Here is a 22,710-nt window from a genome sequence, read left to right as displayed (position 1 = left end):
ATTCCCAAATGTGTAAATATTTAAAATATGTAAGAATCTAGTCTCCATCTTTTGCTTTAATTACTTATTTTCTCCCTTTACTTGATCTCTTCATACTCTGCTATTCCCTGAAGCCCAGTTTGGAGCCTACTCTGCCTGTGAAATAGTAGAACCTGCTCTGATGTCACTTGGGAGGATAAATGAGATAATCTGGTCTTGCTTTTGGCATAGGGCCTGGCACAAAAGAAGCAATAAAGCTGCAATTGATGATAATGGTTATGATGCTGTTTTCCCAAATACTCTGGTCAACATTTCACCTCCTTATTCTCTAACCATTTGACATACTTACTGCCTGTACTACTTTTTGACACTATCCTAGTTTAGATGTTATTATTTTATTTCCATAATTAGATTGCAAGCTCCTTGCTAGGCAAGAATAAGCAATACAAAACTTGCTGAGTTGGATTGAAAATTAGCATTTACTTGCTTTACAAGCCACGTGGTCTTCATTAGGTTTTGTTGTTTTGTTTTTTTTTTTTCCCCTCACCAGAAAATGAAAACACTAGCAGAAAGGAGGAGGAGTGCTCCATCTCTTATCCTGGATAAAGCCCTGCAAAAACGACCTAGTACCAAGTAAGTGAAAAGCTTTGTTATTACACATTTGGTATGTGCTGCAGTTTTCTTTTCTTCTTCTTTTTTTTTTTAATGTGTGGGGTTTATTTCTTTTTTTATCAGGACCAAAATTCTCTGTTAAATAATAGAAAATATGACTGCTGAGTTTATTTAATAAGGCCTAATCTGTATGTGAAACATAAAGCTTTGTAAGAGCTGGTGATCATTTGCTTTAAAACTGACTCAAAAGTGAGTCTTACATCACATAGCACACAAACATGCAGATTCCATACACGGTTACAGTTCATTTATAGAAACAATTAGAAGTCAGAATACTAAAGATGAGTTATTTTAACCACTGTACATGTTTGATTATACCCAAACTTTTGTTTACTTTTTATCATAAGATGATGCCTGTGCATGGGTAGAAGGCAAAATTTTACCAATTTTAGATACAAAGAATGATAACCAGATTAAAATTATTTAAAAATTGAGTGTTGATTTCTTTTAGGCATTATTGGTTCAATGAATTAGTGAAACTTGAAGTAGAAAAACAGGCTAAATATCTGTTGAAAGGACCATTTCACCTATTGAGGCTAAATGCTATTTCTGTGGACATTTTAAGACAGTCTTTCAGAATATGTAGAAATTGAATGGCTATTCAGCCATTAATTTTTTTATTAAAGTGTAGTTGATTCACAAAGTTGTGCCAATTTCTGCTCTACAGCATAGTGACCCCGTCATACATATCAGTCTTTTTCTCATACTGCCTTCCATCATGTTCTATCCCAAGAGACTGGATAGAGTTCCCTGTGCTGTAGAGCAAGACCTCTTTGCTCATCTATTCTAAATGTAATAGTTTACAACTACTAACTCCAAACTGGAAGTCTGAGCATCCTACTTAAATTAGTATTTTCTTCCTCAGAATCGTTCTCTTTCTTCATGGAAGTTGTCACTCGAGCAGCTCCCCTAGCTGCCTCCAGATGACACATGTCATAGGGTTGATCCGAAAATGTAAATTACTTTTAATAGATGCCTAATCAAAATTTAATTAGGGAGGTCTTTTTCTGCCAGATAAATAACATAGTAATACCATATATAAATGCTATATAAATGGCTTTGGGATTGCTTGCATTAGTACATCTTTGCATTAGTGTGGATTAAAAAAGAATGGTTATATCATCACAGTTTGACCTTGATTACCTAGAAAACTCAGGAGAAATTATTTTTTAGCGGTGGTGAGGAGGGGAGGTAGAATGATCAGTCTTTAATTCTACCATATATATAAAAAAAGCTTTATTATCCACTTTTTAGAAAACAGTTTTAGGTAAAAAGTTTCATTAGACGCTTCTGTGACAGACGTATTTTGTGGCTCCTGCGCAATTTTCGAATGTCTCTTATATGGCATACTTGTGAAGAGGGGGAAAAATGTTATATAATTATCTATGCCTATAACCTGACTCTATTTTATATATAAATACAAAGTATTTTGCATGCTTTTATATAGTTTTAATAATCATTAAATTTTGCAGAAATGCAGCTACCTTGCATATCAAGATAAGTGCACTTTGTATTGTTTGTAACTATTTCAGAAAATCACCTGGCTTTACTTCATTTTCTTGTACTTGTTGCATAGTATGGTTTCTTTATCATCCTACTTGTCCTAAATCTAAATATATTCATTATATGTAAGGGTGAGTATCTGACTCCTTCATTGTCTTTTAGTATAGTCATGATGAGCATGTACATATTGAAATGTATAATTTGTTAATTATTTTCATTTCCCTTTATATTTCTGTTACGGTATTCTATTTAACATTTTTAAAATTCTGTTAAGTATCTCTGAACTTTGTTTCAGGATAGGAAAGGAGGAAGTGAAGTAAATGTATATGCATAGGCTTACATACAACAAAAGGATATTAGGTCTCCTAGGACTGGGAACAGCTGATAAAGAGTTAATGCCAGGTTAGGGGAAATTATTATATTAGCTGCTGTAGCAAGTGACTAAGAAGGTTAGCGGTTTTCCACCATGGCTGCACTCACCTGTTTTTACTCTCAAACACAATGGTGTTGAATTCTGTGTTTAAGGGTGACCTTACCTCGTGTAATAGTCATCCTCCTGGTGAGACCCTGGGCGTCTGTGTTAGAGGGTTTAGTTTCCTTACAAGTAAAATAAGAGTATTGGAGTTATTGTCTGTTAAACCCTTCTACTTGTTCTATCATTGCATGATTATGACTTGTTGAAATTTGACAAGTCAAAAGGCGTGCCTACACATACTCTGAATTCTAAACTATTCTTAATTACTTGCAGTTTCCTAAACACAGTACACTGTCCAGCATTGGCTCAGGAATTCCTCTAAGCCTTCTTAAGTAACTTTCATGCTCCTAGAGCACCTTGTGTATCTTTGAACCTTGGCACTCATTCCACTGCACTGGCATTGCCGTTTCTGTCATGTTCCCTTCAATGTCCCTGCCATTTGTTAATGAAATAATGCCGTGTAAACAATACCTGGTATCCAGTTATTATTTGTTGGATGAATCAGTGAATGAGCAAGTGACTCCATTTCCAAACTAAAGTAGGAATTTAATAAGTTAGCATAATAATTTCTGACTTTCCCGCCCTCCTTTGAGTAGCCAATATTATAGGTGACTTTCCTTGTTCATTGATATTATTTGTGAAATTCTCTCTAGGGAAAAAAGTAAGATTCTTTTTAACAAAATGATTCTGAATTATTGTTAGGAAGTTATTTCATGCAGCAAAATACCACAAGAACTCATGTCAGTGGTCTATAAATACCACATATATTAGCATTCTTGTGGTGCTACTTCACTGTTTACGTAGGGATAAATTCAAGTCATACAAACTTTTCTTCCAGAAGTTCATTTATTTTATTGTAGTATTCAGCCTACCTTGTAGAAGTAAATGTACCTAGTTTTGGTTTCGGTTTTTTTTTTTTTTTTTTGTCTTTTTAGGGCTGCATCTGTGGCATATGGAGGTTCCCAGGCTAGGGGTCGAATTGGAGCTGTAGCTGCCAGCCTTCACCACAGCCACAGCAATGCCAGATCTGAGCCATGTCTGTGACCTACGCACAGCTCATGGCAACACAGATCCTTAAACTACTGAGTGAGCCCAGGGATTGAACCTGCAATCTCATGGTTCCTAGTTGGACTCGTTTCTGCTGTGCCACAACAGGAACTCCTGTACCTAGTTTTGTTTTAACAGTCTGTTAGCATGTTCTAGTTAGAATTCACCTATATCCATCCTCATCGCTAAATCAGTATATTGTGTGTGTGTGCTGTTTACAAGACTTTGTAGCCAGTGCTTTACATATACTTAACCTTTTAAGTCTCTGCTTATGGCTGCTGAGATGAAAGGCAGTGCCCAGGAAGCATCGTGTACAGCAGGAAGTGCTTGAGCTTTGGCTGCATCCCAGTGCTGGCTCCATCCTGATTTTCTGTGTGACCTTGGATAAATCACCTAATCTCTGAGTCTCAGTGTCTTCCTCTGTAAAATATGAATTGAATACTTGCATCATAGAATACAAAGGGAGAAAGTAAATGAAAATGCTTAGAAGATTGACTTAGTTATTATCAGTTGCCTCTTTCCTTCCCTGAGATAGATTCCATTTTCCAGCTTTAAACCTGACTCATCCAGCAAAGTCAAATTTGTTAATGAAAAGCACCTCCTTTATCATCACAGCATTGTATGGGTAGAAACAGGTCACTGAGCCTGGCTCATTATATTGTGGAAGTTGAGTCAGAGACTTGCTGTCAGTCACACAGTTGATTATGGCATTAGATACAGGAATGGAAACCCAGGTCTCTGATCATGATGGAATATTCTTTGCATTACACAAACAAAAAGAGTGTGATATAGTGTCTAATAGCATGGATTCTAGAGCCAGATTGCCAGTTTTGAATCTCAGTACTGCCCGTTACTAGTCATGTGATCTTGGATAGCTTTTTAAACCAAGAATAATAATAAACCTACCTTAGAAGGTAAGAATGACCAAATGGGTATAATATATGGAGTTCTTAATGTGGTCTTTAGCACTTAACCAGTGCTATGATGTTTGAAGGCTATTTATTAGTAGTAGTAATAGTGGTATAAGCAGCAGCAGCAGTAGTAACAACAGAACTTGCTGACTACCTTTTAAAAAAACTTTCATAACAATGAAAAACTGCTTGTACCTGTGATAAGTGTGAACTTCACAGATATGGTCTTTGAAAGGAGGTGAATGGCCTCATAAAAACCACTCTTATGCTGAGACTCTAAGATAGTTATGGTAACTAATAGAATTTAAAGGCAAAGCCAATTTAAAAGAAGTTACTAGACTTTCTTTTGCAGTTCTGTAAACTTCTGCTCCTTGAGACAATACTTTTAAATAAAATTTTATATTTTAGAAGAATTTTTTAAAATCTTTAAGATCTTTTCAAAACTACAGTAAACTGTATTGATCTTTGAGGGGGAAAAAAAAACCTGTGCAAAACGCTATTCACTGTGTTGCCTTGTATTATATGCCAGTTGGCTCTAAATAAGGCCTATTCCTACCATTTCTGAGATTTTACCTGAGAGACCCATAGATGATTCAAGGTATATGATAAGCAGAACACAGAGGAGAAATTTAATACATGAAGATTGCCAGCAGCCTACAAGATCCCTTCTTTCCTCTCAAGGAACATTTTCCAAAAACTGTAAAAATCATATGCAGCAGAAAGAGATGGCAACTGCTTTTTAAAGTGGAAAAAAAGTTGGTGAATTTTTATCAAAGTAGAATTCATTGCTTTATTAAGAAAAGGCTTCCCAGGCCCACACATCACTTTATTCTCTGCAAACTACTTTTCATATTCTTTAAAAATGATCAGATACATCTGTTCCTGGTATAGTCTGCTGTTTTCCTATGGTATGATTCTGGGAGGAAATCTTTAGAAGATTAAGTCTCCACATTCTAGTGAGCTTTGACAGGGTCAAATTATTTTTGCACTTGCAAAACAGTACAATCCATTTTAATCTCTTCATTCCAACTATAGCCTGATTTGCTAATTGCTGTTATGATTCAGTTTTATCTTTCTTTTTGGCACCAGGAAAGCACTACCTCATTAGTGAATGTTGATTCACCTTTCCTTACCCCTCTCCACAGGGTTAGCAGGCTGTCCTAAGACATCCTTACTGTATTAGGCTAAATAATCCCTTCCCCTGTACAGTTTGAAAGGTTTCTCAGAAGAATTTTGGAATTTGATGATTGATCTTCCTTCGGAACTCTTAAAACAGGACAAATGATGGAAGCAGAAGAATACTTGTTGTTGAGTATTATTGAGACCCTTCATACTCTTATGATTAAGAAAGTGTGGGCTCTGGAGCCATTCTTCTTGGGTTTGAATCTGGCCCTGCCTCTTACCAAGCATGAGAACTTCTTTGGCAATTTTCATAACCTCACGAGGCTTCACTTTTCTCATCTGTAAAATGGGGCTAACTTCATCAGGGGTTAAAACAGTTAAACTTCTAATATTTCTGTTATAAGTAAGTTTTTGTTAAATAAAATTATTTAAAAAAATAAATCCTTGTGCTGCCATGTGACATGATATCTAATTTTCTTAGTGTTCCAGGTGTAGGCTTTTCTTCAACTTGACATCTGCTTTTGAGTGAGGGGATCATGTTTTTTTGCTGTTCACATCGACATGTTCAGTACTAGGTGTAGAACAGATATTCTATAAATATTAGCTGAGCTGAATGAGTGAGATTCCTTTCTTCCCTTAGCTAAGTAGGTCAACTCACAGTTGGAGTAGAAAGACGTTAAGGGTCCACTGCTGCCTGAGACAGTAACATAGCAGAGTCAAAAAGCTACCCAAAGAGATGCCAGTTCTGAAGCAACCAGCAGTGTAAGTTTGTTGATTTAATGCTCACATACTTAACATGTCATCTGTCTTACAAGTCACTGCCATTGGTTCTCTGATGCACAAATGAGAAGGCACAGGGAATGGACTTTAATTTCTGCTCTGTCGCTGATGACCCTGGTAGAGTCATCTGACCTTTCTTCAGTAAGGACTTTTGCCTTACCTGTCACTGGTGGTAGGAGGGGGAGAGTGAAGTTGACTAAATCCTCTATGTACTTCCTCCGCCAGCCCCCAACTCTACAGTTTTGTGTTTCTTTATGCCGATGTAACTCAGTCACAAGGAGAATGGAAAATAACGTGAATGGTTCTTGCAAACCCTTTTATCACAATTCTTAAGACATCTCCAAGAGTGTCTCTATCACACTTCCAAGAAGTGAGTTATCCTCCTTATCCCCTTTCAGTGTAAAGGTCATGCCTTTGCTTATGTGGGATTTTGGGTCTGTTTATTGTCATAATGTCATTTTGGTAGACAGTCTCTACAATGGCCCAAATGATTCCTACCTCCAGCAATTCACACCCTCGTCCAGTCTCCTCCCCACATTATATCAGAATTGATCTGTGTAACCAATAGGATATGGAAAAAAATGATTTATCACTTCTGAGATTTGGTTATGAAAGACCAAACTTCTGTCCTAATTGCTCTCACACTTTCTCCATCTCTAATCACTTGCTCTGGGGAAGCCATGTTCTAAGCAGCCCTACAAAGAGATCTGCATTAGGAGGAACTGGAGCTTCCAACCAGCAGCCGCATGAGTGACCTTGATGCAGATATTCCAACCTCAGTCAGGTCCTCAGAGATCACAGCCCTAGGTTGACGGCAGCCACATAGGAGACCGGAACCAGACTCACCAGCTAAGCTACTCCCTGGTTCCTGACTCTTGGAAACTATGTGAGCAAATAAGTATTTGTTGTTTCAGGTGCTGTGTTTTAGGGGTGATTTGTTATTTAGCAACTGATATACAGTTAACCTCAAGTCATGAAACCAGCTTTCTAGAATGTTACTCCTATCTACCTTTTATGTATTTTTATAGCTAGAGGTGGAAAGATGAAAACAGATCGCATTCCCATTTATAAATGAAAACACTCGTTCTCAGATCATGTAATTTGTTGGAAAAGGGGCCAGATAACATTCGTTCTTTAAATAGCTTTATTGAAATACAGTTCATACCATTTAATTCACCCATTCGAAGTATACATTTCTATGGTTTTTAGTGTATTCACAGAGTTGTGCAGCCATCACCACAATCTTAAAGCCTTCTCATCCTTCCGAAAGGCAACCCCACAGCCATTAGCTGTCATTCTTCCTTCTCTCCCATGTTCCTTCTTCCCCTGTCTCCAGCTCTACACAGTCACTGATTTCTTCTCTGTCTCTATAGTCTTGCCTCTTCCAGACGTTTCATCTAAATGTAGGCACACACTATGTGGCCTTTTGTAGTGGCTTCTTTCAGTTTGCATGGAATTTTCAAAGTCCATCTATGTCGTAGCTTGAATCAGTACGTCTTTACTTTTCTTTGTTGTAAAACTTCATTGTATGGATAGACATACCAGTTTTGTTTGCTCATCAGTTGATGGAAATTTAAGTTGTTTTCACTTTCTGGACATTATGAATAATGCTGCTGTGCCCATTCACATCTAAGTTTTTATGTGGACATATGTTTCATTTCTCTTGCATATATCTAGGAGTGGAATTGTTGAGTCATATGGTAACTCTGTGTTTAGCTTTTTGAGGAACTAAATATTTTCCAAGGCAGCTGTACCATTCTGCATTCCTCCCAGCAATCTGTGACAGTTCTGACTTCTCTGCATCCTTACCAACCCTTTCTACTTCCCATCTTTTTGACTATAGCCATGGTGGTGAGTGTGAAGAGGTATAGTGTGTGGTTTTCATTTGCATTTCCCTTATGTTGAACAGCTTTTCATGTGTTTATTTGCCATTTGTATATCTTTGGGGGGGTGAATTTTCTATTTAAAACTTAGAGCATTTTAATTGGGTTATCTATCTCATTATTAATGAGTTGTAGGAGTTCTTTATCTATTGCCAAACAATATTTTAATATTATGTGTGCATGTTCAAAGCAGAGTGCAGAATTGTAGCCCTAACTTGAAGTCTCCAAGGCTCCCAAAGCACTTGTGCCTGAAACATCTGGGTAATGAAGATCAGCCAAGCTTCAGTTGTCTAATTCATTTTTTATATATGTACTTGTGGTTTGGTCTTTTTTTTTTCCATTGAGAGTGACTCTTCAGTTTTTGATAAAAAATAATTTCTACAAGATGCACTAAAAATAATCTTGTGGCAAGTTTCTATGATGCATAGGCTATAAATTAATTTAGGAGATTTAATAATCCTCTTTTTTGATGATTACGGTTTTCTAGAATATCCACTTTTTGTTTCTTTTCTTTTTTTTTTTTATTTTCCCACTGTACAGCAAGAGGATCAAGTTATCCTTACATGTATACATTACACTTTTTTTCCCCACCTTTTGTTCTGTTGCAACATGGGTGTCTAGACATAGTTCTCAATGCTACTCAGCAGGATCTCCTTGTAAATCTATTCTAAGTTGTGTCTGATAAGCCCAAGCTCCCCATCCCTCCCACTCCCTCCCCCTCCCATCAGGCAGCCACAAGTCTTTTCTCCAAGTCTATGATTTTCTAAAAATGCATTTTTTATAATTATAAAGTTAATATACATGCATTTAGAAAGTTTGGAAAATGCAGGGAGATGCAAATGACATTTTGATCTGCATCTATAGATTTCAATGTTGACACCTTTTTCTGTCATTTGGCTTCACATTTTCTGTATTTTATGACCGAATCATGAACACAGTCATGTGCAGTGCTGTGTATGGTAAAGACATTCTTTACTTACCATATTTATGTGTTATATATGTAAACTGAAAATAGAGAAAATTCTATGGACTTGCTTAAATTCTGACATGATAATTCATGCCTTACCCTACAAACACATTAGCATTCATTCAAAGACTGACTATGATGAGGGAGGTGCTTATTAAAAAAAAGCCTGCTTTTCCATACTCACCCTCAGGGAGCTCACAGCCTGGTAGAGGAGAAAACTATGTCAGAAACAAATTACTTTAATACTATAAGTGCTATTATTAAGGTAGAAATAGGAGAATAAACCAACTGCCTTAAGGCATGAGATAAGGCTGCACAGAAGTGATACAGTCTATGTTGGGTTTTAATGGATGAGTAGGAGTTCTTTAGCAGAGGAAACCAGTGACATAATGTTCTAGCAATGAGAACATAAGTTAGAGCTCAGAGTTTGTAGACAGGAGTGGAGATGAGGCTAGTGAAGTAAATAAGGACCATGCTGAAAATAGCCTTTGTCAGGCAGAAGACTTGAAATTTTGGGGTAGTAGAGAAATAATCTTAAAAAATCAAAGTTAATGATGTGATTAATTTGTGTTTGTGAAAGAAAATTCTATCAAAGAACTGATTGGAAAAGAGCTGGGCAAGGCAGGTAGAGAAACCATCTAGGAGATGGTTGAAAATAATTTGGGCAAATGATAATAAACAACTTATACAGTGAAGGAGAAATTTTTAGAGCCATTTAGGAGTGAGAATCAGTAAGATTTGGATATAAGGAAGTGAAAGGAGTTAAGAATGAAGTTTTTAGCTTTTGAATATTGAATAGCGATGACATGAACAGATTGGCTGATTGAGAAGATGAGCAGATTTTGAACATGGTAAATTTTTTTTTTTTTTTTTAGCTTTTTAGGGCCACACCCACTGTATATGGAGGTTCCCAGGCTAGGGGTCAAATTGGAGCTACAACTGCTAGCCTACACCACAGCCACAGCAATGCAGGATCCAAGCCATGTCTGCGACTTACACCACAGCTCGCAACAATGCCAGATCCTTAACCCACTGAGCAAGGCCAGGGATAGAATCCACAACCTCATGGTTCCTTGTCAGATTCGTTTTCTGCACCACGACAGGAACTCCTGAACATAGTAAATCTTGAGGACAAAGGTTTAGTGTTAGCAATACTAATAATAGCTATAATTTAAATTAAATGCTTACCAGATTCTTAGTATTTTATGTATACATTTCAGAGTGACTTTTCCATTTTACAAATAAAGATATTTAATCTTAGAAATTTAAAATAATTTACCTTCATTCTCATAACTATTAAGTAAAGGAGTTTAAATTTAAATCTTCCTCTCTCTGACTTTAAAAATTTATGACCTTACCCAACATACTGTACTGCCTCAATAAAATCTGTTCAATTTTGGAACTTCCTATCTCATAAGATACATAAAGAACATTTCTAGAAGTTAAGCTTATAAATTGTTACGGTTATAATCTCATTATAACCATTAGCTTCTGTCTGTTGTGGCTCCATGTGGACAGATCAGAGATCATCACTTTAAATGAAAATGATAAGATGTTTCTGAAATTATTCCCACTTACCAAACACTAACTTTTATTTCTAACTCACAGAGGCTAAAAATTTCTATAAATTACATTGCTTAATATAATTCTTTATTTACTTAGTGTTGGATATTTTCTAATACAAAGCAGGAAGTTGAAATGTTATGGTATTTTATATTACTTGGTTTTATTTTCATTTTGACTATAATTTTTAATGTTAACTTTATTCTTGATCAGTCTAGCAAAAGTTTAACAGTTTTTATCATTATTCTCAAAGAGTCAGCTTGGTTTCATTAATTTTTCCTGTTGCTTTTCTGTTTTCTGTTTCAATAATCTCTACTTTGGTCTGGATTATTACCTTCTTCTGCTTGTTTTGGGTTTGTATTGTTTTTCTTAAATTTTTAAGCAGTTCTTTTAAGATGTTCTTCTTCTAATACAAGCCATGAGTAGCATGAATTCTGATTTGTAGTGTTTTCCTTTTCTTCGAAAACACTTTCTAATTTCCCTTTTGATTTCTTCTTTGATAAATGAGTTGTTTAAATGTGTGATTTTTAGTGTGACAAAATGTTCTTGGGTCAACTTCTGTAATTCCTCAGGCCTAGAATCAGGAATTTCTCTAAGACTGTAATCTAGGCACTAAAGGTATTCACTGCCCCAGGTTGGTCATCATTTCTAGGTCTTTTCAGTGGGTATCATAAGGACAATATATCTTAGAGACAAAACATGTCAATAACTGAATACAAATGTATTTCCATCTCAGATTCAGGACTACACGTATTTTACTTAACCCAGCCTATGTTGCTATCTGTGTTTCCTTTCATGCTGAAAATAGCACTTTCAGTGACTGGGGATATATAGAATATCGTATAAATACATTATCTTACAGTATATACACAGCAGTTTCAGAACAACATCAACACTACTGCCTACCATCAATATGATAACTGAAAATAGTTTGATTTTTCAAAGCAATTATCTTTATCTTTATGACATATTCCAGCAGTGATACACAGCAGTGTGAACTATTTTTTAAAGTCACTTGGAATGGTTTTTCTCTATGTGGTTATTTTGGCTAATTTCTTTTCGTTTTACTTTGAGTTTTATACTATAAAATTTTATACCATTTTTAGAGTTTATACTCTATAATTTTATGGTTTATACTTTTGTAAATTTTTTAAGTTATGTAAATATTTATAAATTTTTTATAATTATGTAAATATTTACATAGTACAAGTTGAATCTCTTAAAACAAGATGCATTCAAAGAAGCTTAGTTTCTATTTCTGTCTCCTCAACTTTGGTTTTATGGTTCCCCTTGCATTGGTAACTTTTAAAACATTCAAGTTTTTAGTATGAGCAGATATGAATATATGTCTGTATATATATCCTCTTTCTTAGACAATAACATATACTTTTCACTCTGCTTTTTTTTTTTTTTTTTAGTAAAGTGCTGTATCTCTGTGGTCATTTCATACTAGTATATAGAGTTATTTTTCTTCCCTTTCTACAGCGTCTTGGTAATCCATTGCTTACATATGCCATGGTCTATTCAGTCAGTCCCTTACTGATGACTGCATGATTATTTTGTTTTCACTCGTTTGCTGTAAATGAAACTTCAGTGGTGAATTCATTCTTATTAGCTGTGGGATTGCTGTATATAATTTTGGTAGATATTGACACATTTCCTTTTATAAAAGTTGTGCCATTTCCATTCTCCACACTGATGCAGAAGGGTTCCTGTCTCTTCCACTGCTGTACCAACAGCAGTGGACACGAGGTATCAGGATAGTTTTAATTAAAATTTCTATTGGTGTGAAGTAATGCATTTTAAGTTATAGGCTATGCAAAATGTGAACTAAATTTTAAAATATTTATTCTGCTATGAAAACATAAGCAGAAATGAATGACAAAAAAAAAAAATTCAGTACAAGTAGAAACATAAAACGTTCATGGGAGTTCCCGTGGTGGCGCTAGCGGAAATGAAACCATAGGGTTGTGGGTTTGATCCCTGACCTCGCTCAGTGGGTTAAGGATCTGGTGTTGCTGTGAGCTGTGGTGTAGGTCACAGATGTGGCTCGGATCTGGTGTTGCTGTGGCTGTGGCTGTGGCCGGCAGCTACAGCTCTGATTAGACCCCTAGCCTGGGCACCTCTATATGCCACGGGTGTGGCCCTAAAAGACTATGTGTATATATATATAATGTTCTTTATGTAAAAATAAATGCTGAATTATTGTTTTGACTGTCAGTTTTTTTAAAAGTATAATTTAGATGTGTTAATGATTATAAAGTCTCTGAATTTTTCTTAAACTGAGGACTTAAACCCCGATAATATTCCCATATCAGTATTACAGTAAGAAGTAAAATTTTACTAAGCTTGCAGATTAACTCATTGGTTTTAAAAGACCTTTTTCAGTTAACTTCTGGATGTGAATTCCTTGTCCTCCTGCTGTTTTTTCCCCTACTGTGTCCCCCCACCCCTGATTTGTATAAACACGTAAGTTCTTTATTCATTACATAAAAACGAGCTTATGGTCATGTTTGTGCACCTGGATACTGAAATGGACTAATTCCTCTTGGATTTAGTAATTGTCTGCTTTTTATGAAGAAGAAAATAAGATGAAAACAGGAAAAGAAGTCAAAGGAATCAGTATTAACTTTTTATCTTTTAACTTCCCACAAGCGTTGGATAAATAGGGCAACTTTTAAGTGGAACTACTAGCTTAACAATGGTCCTCTGATGTATTTGTTTTGGAATTATGCAAACTTCTGAACTGATGGTCAACAATCTGTAGTATAGAAATGTGTTCTCATTGAGCTGAAATTTTTTGATCTAGTGACAATTAGAAAGAACTAATCTGGTGGGGGGAACATTAAATTGTTTTCTATTTTAATTAAGAAAAATTTTAACATAAAAATTATAGAATAATACTCACATTCGCTACCTATGTTTTATATGTATTTTTTTTGACATTTGCCCCATTTGTCTCATCTGTATTCTTCTAGATATCTCTGTATCTATACTTTTTCCTGAAACATTCAAAATTAAATTATGAATGTATTTTGTGAAAGCACTATATCTAGGATATAGTGCTTTCACAAAATACTTACCATTACACTCCTAAAAATAGAACAGTCTTGAACACAACAAAACCATTATGACATCTAAGAAAATTTAAATTTTCATAATATCATCTAACATATTTATATTCAAATTGTCCTAATAGGCCCTACACTTTTTAATACCTATCGTTTTTAAAACCAGGATTTAAATCAGGTTCATAATTTCATTTGGTTGTTGTGTCTCTTTAGTGGCTTGTGATATTGAACAGTCCTTAAAACTTTTGTAATCCTTATTCTTTTTTTTGGGGGGGGGGATGCGCCCATGGCATGTAGAAATTTCCAGGGCCAGGGGTTGAACCCTCACTGTGGTTGTGGCCTGAGCCCCAGCTGGGGCAGCCAGATCCTTAACCCACTGCACCACCAGGAAACTTCCTAATCCTTATTCTTGAATTTTTTTTAAGAAACTAGTTCAAAATTCTGGTATATGCCCATGGAGGAGCTTACATATTAGTTATCTATTTTCTGTATAACAAATTATCCCAAACTTCAGAAGCTTAAAACAATAAACATTTATTATTTTTCATAGTTTCTGAAAATGATAAATTTAGAAGCAGTTTAGTTGGGTGGCCTGGCTCAGATTTTCTCATGAGGTTGCAGTCAAGCTGAACCTGGCACTGTGATCATCTGATGCCTTGAATGATAATGAAGGATCCGCTACCAGTAACACTAACCCCTGTGGCTGTTGGTAAGAGGCCTCAGTTTTTTGGCATGAGGGTCTCTCCATTAGGGTTGCTAGCAACATGGCAGCTAACTTGCCACACAGTAAGCAATCCAAGAGACAGACTGGCACACAGAGACTGACCAAGGTAAAAGCTAGAGATTTGATAATCTAATCTTGGCAGCAACATGGTCCTGCCTTCTCTTGGTCATAAGCGTATTGGTCCCTAATACACTAGGGGAGGGGAAATAGGGTATGAATAACAACAGGCAGATATCCTGGTGGCCAAGGTAGGAGCTGGCCCTACACCCCACGTTCTGGATTTGTCTGGTTTCTCTGTATCATCATTTAATGTGTTCCTTTATTTCTCCATATTTCCTGTAAACTGGAGTTTGTCTGATTGTTTGATTATATTCAGATAATTATTATGTGCAAGTATGTTTCATAGGTGATACGGTGTATGTCATATTGCATCACTTCAGGATGCACATAAATGTCAGGCTGTCATTTCTGGCTAAGGTGATCTGATATCTTTTGTAAAGGGTTTTTTTTTCCCTTTACAATTAGAAAGTGATTGTAAGTTTGACACTCACCAGGTACCCTATTTGGTGGCAAGAATTTGAGTTTTGGGTCATCATTAATATCTGTAGCTAACTCTTTTGTGCATTTGTTACCTGCTAAGTGCTTTTAAATACATTTCCTCATTTTAACTTTCAGAGTGCCTTGAAGTAGGTACTCTTAACTATCCCCATTTTAATCGGTAAGAAATCTTTAAGCTCCTGGAGTTGAAACATTAAGGCACACAACCAGTAAAGTATTTCAGTTCAATATTTCAGTTCAGGTATGTGCGACTCTAGAGCCAAGTACTGCTTACAGTACGAATGGGAGAACTTACATATGGTGTAAAAAGGAGGTCTCTTAAAAATACGTCTGCGAAACCAGGAATTCAAGGGATAAGACGTTGAGTTTGATAGCTGTGCTTCAGCTACATGACATTTTAGACAGAATTTGCTAGCTTAAAATCAGAATCATTCTTAAACTGTTCTAGGAAGATGAGAAGCTAGACTGTTTTAAAGATTTCTAGAGGCTATCGTACCAGTCAAGACATCATTCCTTGGCAAAAATCATTTTCTATTCTAGAAATAGAATTGTGTTGAAAAGTTATATATATCTGATGCATAGTTGTGGTTAACAGCTATAACATAAAATGTTAAGGCAAACATTTAAATGAGTTTTTATTGCTGGGGGTGAGGGAGTGGAGGGAGGAGGGGAAGCAATGTGCTTCAGTGGAAAAGGAAAGAGAATCATGTACTCATTTATGGCTGGACCTCTAAAGCTATGCTGATAAATAGTGTTCTTTCCATAATGCAAGTGTTCTCCCTGTGGCCGGAAGCTACTATGTTGAATTATGCAACTTTAAAAGGTAATTATAATTCAAATAGAATTTAAAGTTCTTTTATTGTGTCTCTATATTTCAGATACAGATGTCCTTTTTGTACTTGTAAAGGAATGTGGAATCTTAGAAATCATGGAATTTTAGAATTGGAAAGGCTTTTATAAAATAATCATTTAACTCTTTCCATCAGTCTTTTCATTTGATTTTATTTTTCATTTTCTATTTTTTTCATTTCCCCAATACATTATTTTTTTTTCTACTGTACAGCATGGTGACCCAGTTACACATACATGTATACATTCTTTTTTCTCACATTATCATGCTAAGGAACCTAAGGGTTAAAGAAATTGAATGCTTGAGGTTACAAAGCAAGGAAGGATTAGAACTAGGGCTATGGCTAGGGCCCAGGTTTTCACTGTCCCCACCCTAGCCTCAATTTTTCTCTCATATCTGACCTTAAAAATAAAGAGTAGATAAAAAAGAGGCTACTGTTATCAAGCACAGGACATTCCTGAAGAGAATAGCAGAAGTGCTGCTTGTTTTCTAAGGCATTGAAAATAGGCACCTAGAACTGTGGATAATAACTTCTTTTAGTTCTGAGAGGGAATGATGAGGGGGATTGTCTTTAGGGATTGTGTTTCCGAGGATGTATGCTCCAGGCCGGTATAGGAGGCAGGGAAGTAGGGTAGAGCCACTGTTGATGGGTGTGGATGAACTGGCCCTGTGTTCCCAGGGTCTAATGAACATAAGACAGAAGGCTGACCCGGCCAGCTCTCTCCACCTGCCCCCAAGGTAAGCCTTGGGATTCAGCCTCTCTCCAAAGCTGCTGGAAGAACGATTCATCACTCTTTCTTTGCTGCCCTTCCCATACCCTGTTATTGTTTATTCACCTTTCTCTCATTCTCACAGTTCTTTCAAGAAGCCGGGGAGAAAGGCGGTCTCTAACACACACCTCAGCTAACTAGAAGGTCTACCACTCTGTGAAAACAGAAACCTCTGAGGGCGGTGGTCCACAAACAGTGCTCCTGCATATGTTAGAAATACCGAATTATAAGGCCCTAGCCCATGTTAAATTAAAAACATTAGAGGACTAGGGCCCAGAATTCCATGTTTTAACAAGTCCTAAATATGATTCAGATATAAGCTAAAATTTGAGGTAATTCTCTAGGTGAGGTCTTGTTCTCAGAAGTGATTAAGCCATAGCCAGGTAGCAGGATGCAAGGCGTAAAAGTCAGGTAATAGAGCTAATCCTTCGCAAAACTAGGAGGGCAATGTCCAGGTCTCTTCAGGATTATCAACTCTCTGGAAAGACTGCTTCTTGCTCTGGGCTGGCAGATCTGGTGTGGTCTGGCAGCCCAACACAAAAACAAACAAATAGCAACAACCTGAGTCTAGAATGTTGTAGACATGAGCCAAACCTAAGTCCTCAGTACATGTATGGAGTTGTTACTGAACGATATAGCCATGTTTCACCATATTTGCCTTATGAACTGGAGTTTAACTCTGCCCTGTGAATAAGAGTGTTTTTTCAGCACATATTTTTTTTTATCTGCTTTTCCTCCCACATAGGCACAGTGAAACAGATGAAATTAGTAGTTCTTCCTACTTGCCAGGCATAAATTGTTACTTATTATTTCCAGTAGGAGGGACTCTCTCCTTGAGCTACTTTTAAATATGTATTTTAGGTTTTGTGCCAAGGGGGAGATAGGAACTGTAGTATCTTAAGGGAAAAAGAAGATGATACAGAGGCTACCAGGAGCAATTGTTTTCCTAATGCAAGTGACCCCATTTAGGCTTCTTAAGGTTTCTAGAAAAATCCCAGATGAGCACTGCTGCAGAGGATGTTGGTGCCTCCGCTCAGCAGTGGCAAAGCCCTGCTACCAGGAGTAATTAAGCAACATGTGCTCCAGTTGTGCTTAGATAGATAGTGCCTTTGGTGAATTATCTCATTTAATCCTCTCAACAACTCTGAGAGGTAACCATTGCTATTTCCACTTGACAGATTGGTAAAACACAGTTTAAAGCTCTTAACCAATTGTCCAAAGCCACAGTCTTGAAGCAGCAAACCAGGTTTCAAACTCGGATCTGTCTGACTTGAAAGTTTCTGCTCTTAATCCTCCTCTCTTGGCACTCTCTCCCCACACCTTCAGCCTTGAATACTTCTGTGGCTTATTTACCGCCTTTTGCCCTAAATATACTCCCCTTCTACGTCTCCACATAGAGAGCGACTTCAGGGCTCAGTTCAGCGCGTGCTTTGTGATACCTTTCCTGGCCAGATTTTCCTGTCTTCCTCTCCAAGCTCCACTGACGCCTCACACTAAATTCTCATCATGATTTTTTTAAGCTATGTTCTGTCTCTCTCCTCACAGATTGTAACATAATCATATCCTGTCTGTCTCTCTCAGTGACCAGTGACTACCTCACAGCTAAATTTAGTTTCTTACTCTTATTTCCCTATAGCCTGAACCTGCATTTATATTTCCCTTCTAGGATATTATCTGAATCTTAGAAATTTAGAACTGTAATAGACTTAATACAAAAAAAGGAGAAGATTCATTCACATCTTTGAGGACCAAGGGTTGAAAAAATATTACATGGCTGATAACTGCTGCTTTCCTTAATAAAATAAATCCTTAAGAGACTATCAGGCCCAGTGTAACTATGAGTAAAGGCCATATAAACTTGTAAATTTTAACTTTTCCTGAACACATCCGTGACCTGAGTTTGTAAGACAGTCAAGTATACTAAATTCCAAAGAGTGACAAGTGCCTCTGAAAAGAGATAGGACTCACAAATTATTTCACTTTTAAAAGAGCATAAGATGAAGATATTGACCATCATCAAAGTGGATAGGAGGAAATAAACTAAAATTTTCATGCATTTCTTAAAGGCCGGTGTGGGTTGAAGCATCAGTGTAACGTAATTGAGAGCACCAGAACGCAGAGGCGGTTAACATACACTTGTGAGCTGTTTTTCACGGGCCTCCACTAGTTTTCTTACAAGAACGATTAGAGGTAGGCCAGGAGATGAGCAAGAGCCCATCTTAGTAGCAGAGGTATACAAAAGTTGTTTGGGTGCCTCTGAGAAACACTGACTTCTTCCTTAGCACCTTCTCCCTTAAGCAAAGCCTTAAGCCACCATGGGAGAGACAGCAAACCCTCTCACTTTAGGGGACAAGTGAAATTCCATTGCTTCCTGGGGAGAGGTAAAAGCAGTTGAACTTCTCCCTCACCCATAGGACTCAGACAAATATCCACTGCTTCTGGATCATCTGTCCATATGGAAAAGTCAGAGAAAACTCTTGGTCCCAGGATTCTGCACCAGCAGAAACCAGAGGCTGGCTACCACTAAGAGAGAAGCTGGAAATTTTGTTTAAGAGTTATCACAGGGAGTTCCCGTCGTGGCGCAGTGGTTAACAAATCCGACTAGGAACCATGAGGTTGTGGGTTTGATCCCTGCCCTTGCTAAGTGGGTTAACAATCTGGCGTTGCCGTGAGCTGTGGTGTAGGTTGCAGACGCGGCTCGGATCCCACGTTGCTGTGGCTCTGGCATAGGCTGGCGGCTACAGTTCCATTCAACCCCTAGCCTGGGAACCTCCCATGTGCTGCAGGAGTGGCCTAAGAAATGGCAAAAAGACAAAAAAAAAAAAAGAGTTATCACAGATTCAAGGCAGAATTTGGCTGCCATGGGAGTTGGGGAGGATGCAGGAATAACGCAGAGGTTCAGATGCATCGACTCTGTCTAAAGTTGAGACAGATCAGGAGAACCCAGAATCCAAATTGTTCCCTCCCAGAGCCTGGTGCTGAGTAGCAAGCAGTAGAAAGGAGTCTACTGCTAGGACAAGAGCAAGAGCTGGCAAGACCCACCTGCCCCTGTCCATGTAGTTAGGAATTCAGGAACTGCTAAAAGATGGAAGTGAGCAGGAACACTGAGAGAAACTCTCCAGTATTCCAGGCCTCATATTAAGCACAAAATAATAGTAATCCATCACTGGGAGAATCTGAGGCCTGTGGTACACTGAGATTAAAGATAGCTGCAACAAAACCCAAATCCAGCTCAGTGACTAGAGATTTTCCAAAGTGAAACACAAAAACATGTGAAGCATCCAGGAGCTGTGGAATAATATCAAATGGTCTAACACACATCTAACTGGTGCCAGAAGAAGAGAGAGGAAAATAGGGCAGAAAAAATAGTTGAAGATACAACTAGCCAAAAATTTTACGGAATTAATAAACTCATAAGGTCAGAAACTCTCAAACTCAGTAAATAAACCCAAATCCTTCCGCACTGGTAGTTGAGGGAGAATTTCAGGCAGGAAGGGATGGCTGGAACTCAGTTCAGTGTCCCCAGCGTATGCTATTGGGGATCTCTCCCTAGTTATCACTGCTGTTATCACACTGGCAGTTTAAGGCTCTGACCCACATGCACATACTTATAGGAGTCTCCCTGTAGTGCCAGCATCACAGCAAGTGCAGACTAAGCAACACAGGAATGCCTTCCTCATTGTCAGCATAAATGGGAAACGCTGCTGCTGTCAGATGTTCAGTTGAGGAGAGGAGGATTCTTCATCAGGTTTCACTGTTCATAGAGCATTAAAAAAACCCAGGAAAATAGGAAAGTAAACAAACCATTTAAACCTCATATTTCCCTCAGGTTCTTTTTCCTAATCTTCACAGAACATAAACTCAAAAAGAGACAGGCATTTTGTTTGTCTTATTTACCTCTTACAAAAGCGCCTAGCAATTATTATTTTACTCAACAACTATTTAAGTGACAATTATGTGTCAGGCACTTTTCTAGGTGTTCGGTAGTATAGTTCTAAGATCCTTGCCTTCATGGAGTTTACCTTCTACCGGGAGGCTGTGGATAGCAAAACGCACAAACAAATGAGAGTATTAGAAATTAGTCCCTTGAATGAAAAAAACAAAACAAAACAGGACAATTAGAGAGTGGGTGACTAGGTAGGATAGTGGGGTAGGCCTCCCAGAGCTGGATGCCTGTTAACATCCCTTTGAAGATTCTCAGAGAAATGCAGGGCCCTCAGGGAAATAGAGACAGTAACACAGCACTAAAAGTATCATTAAATGAGAAGTTGTTCTTTCCTCCCTTTCTCCTGGTCATCTCAGAGGAGCTCCACATTTTCATCAGGCACCAGATCCAAGAGTGAGAAGTCAGAGTCAAGCACTGTCATCCACTCCAGAAACTGCCTTTCCCCATGTCAGTAACCCTGACAGTATCTGCCACCATCCGAGAAGACCCATGACTGTCTGTAAGGGGCTGTACAAGGCCATAGCAAAATAGGCTTTCATCTTCATAATTCATTCAGCAAATATTCATCCAGGCACTGCTAGGAACACAGCAGTGAATAAGACGGACAAAATCCCTTGCCCTCACGGAGGGCAGGGACCCTGATTTTGTCCTGCTATTATCTGGGGCACATTAAGCTCTGGTTCTAAAAGAGAAGAAGGCTTGCTCCCCACCACCCCTTTTGTTTTCTTCTCTTTCCAAATTCTATCTACATAACTCCCCGGTTATAAAAAGGAGAACAGAGTATAGACAGCTCAAATGTAATTATTTCGACTCTGTTTTTATGAAATACTGACACTCCCTATCCATCTTCAGAGTTGAGGTCAGTGGAGAAGCTTTTTGTGAAGAATGAGAAAAATGAAACTTCCATTGGAATTTGTGTTCTGCCTAAAGCTTTATTCACAGACCTTTTCTGCACCCCTATAGACAGAAACCTCTGGAATTTATTTCCAATATAATTTTATTGGGAATGATAGAAACAGTAGAGCACTTTCCCACTAACCTCTTTTCAGTGAGCCTCTAGGACAGGGAGTACTGCTTAGCACTTGTGCTGAATGGTCAGAGAAAGCACCTTTAGCAGTGCACTAAAATGTTCACAGTCTGGAAATAAATCAGGCCACATGTGTGTTTGCTCAGCTCCCCCAGCACAGATGTAGTGCGTGCTTTCAGCTTTGTTAAGGCAATGATGTCATTTTCGCTATGTGAAAAATGGCTTTAAAATGTGGTTTGGTTTTGTTGAGCTGTCAATTTTTATTTTGCCTGGCTTTTAATACATGGATTTCACACTTGAACCTGCACCAGCAGTTGTATTTATAAGTAATCCATTTATTACTTACATTTTTAAAGACTTTGAATAAAATAGAAATTAAGATATTTGTTACCTGGCATTAATTTATGATCATTATGATTAATCTGATGATTCGAACATGAGAAAAATTTGAGAATGATGAAAGGATTTTTAATAGGATGATTTTGATATGCTTGCTCCCCATGACTAGTGTCCAGTTGTCGAGTGCTTTAATGTTTCTTGTTTTTCTCTAGTTCAGTTTGGGTTTAAATTCAGCAAACTTTGTTGAATTTATGCTGGGCTTTGCACAGAGCAAAATTGAAAGATTTGCCCTTGCACGAGGGGGTAGGATTCCAAAACCAAACTGGGCATCTTAGCACATGCTTTTGTCCATGTGAACACAGTCCAGGTCTTTGAGCCTGAGTTAGAGTGTGTTCATTTGGGCAAAAGAAACAGTTGGTTGAGGTTTTTCTAATATCTTCTAGTTTTTTTCTCACTTTTTGGAATGCTTTGATCACTTGAAGCCACTGTGAACGAAATTGCTTGAAGTCAAATATTCATCTTT

General features: G+C 37.5%; 1 protein-coding gene across 23 annotated transcripts in view; it reads left to right on the top strand.

Annotated features, from left to right (window-relative positions):
• ARHGAP20 (Rho GTPase activating protein 20) overlaps window positions 1–22,710 on the top strand; it is a 109,437-nt gene that overhangs the window by 16,648 nt on the left and 70,079 nt on the right. For all 23 annotated transcript variants that reach the window (XR_014815228.1, XR_014815223.1, XR_014815221.1 and 20 more), the window contains exon 2: window positions 530–612. Coding sequence is in view for 7 of the 23 variants with exons in the window: in XM_084975993.1 (XP_084832119.1) it covers window positions 530–612 (83 nt within the window). In the remaining 16 variants the exon portion in view is untranslated. The remainder of the gene's footprint in view (window positions 1–529; window positions 613–22,710) is intronic.

This window comes from Sus scrofa, chromosome 9 (assembly GCF_054392235.1).
Source record: "Sus scrofa isolate SSC_HxYL_T2T_F1_AM1 chromosome 9, Sscrofa_HxYL_maternal_Yorkshire_Landrace_v2.0, whole genome shotgun sequence".
Lineage (NCBI taxonomy): Eukaryota > Metazoa > Chordata > Mammalia > Artiodactyla > Suidae > Sus > Sus scrofa.
This window is presented reverse-complemented; position numbering and strand designations above follow the sequence as displayed.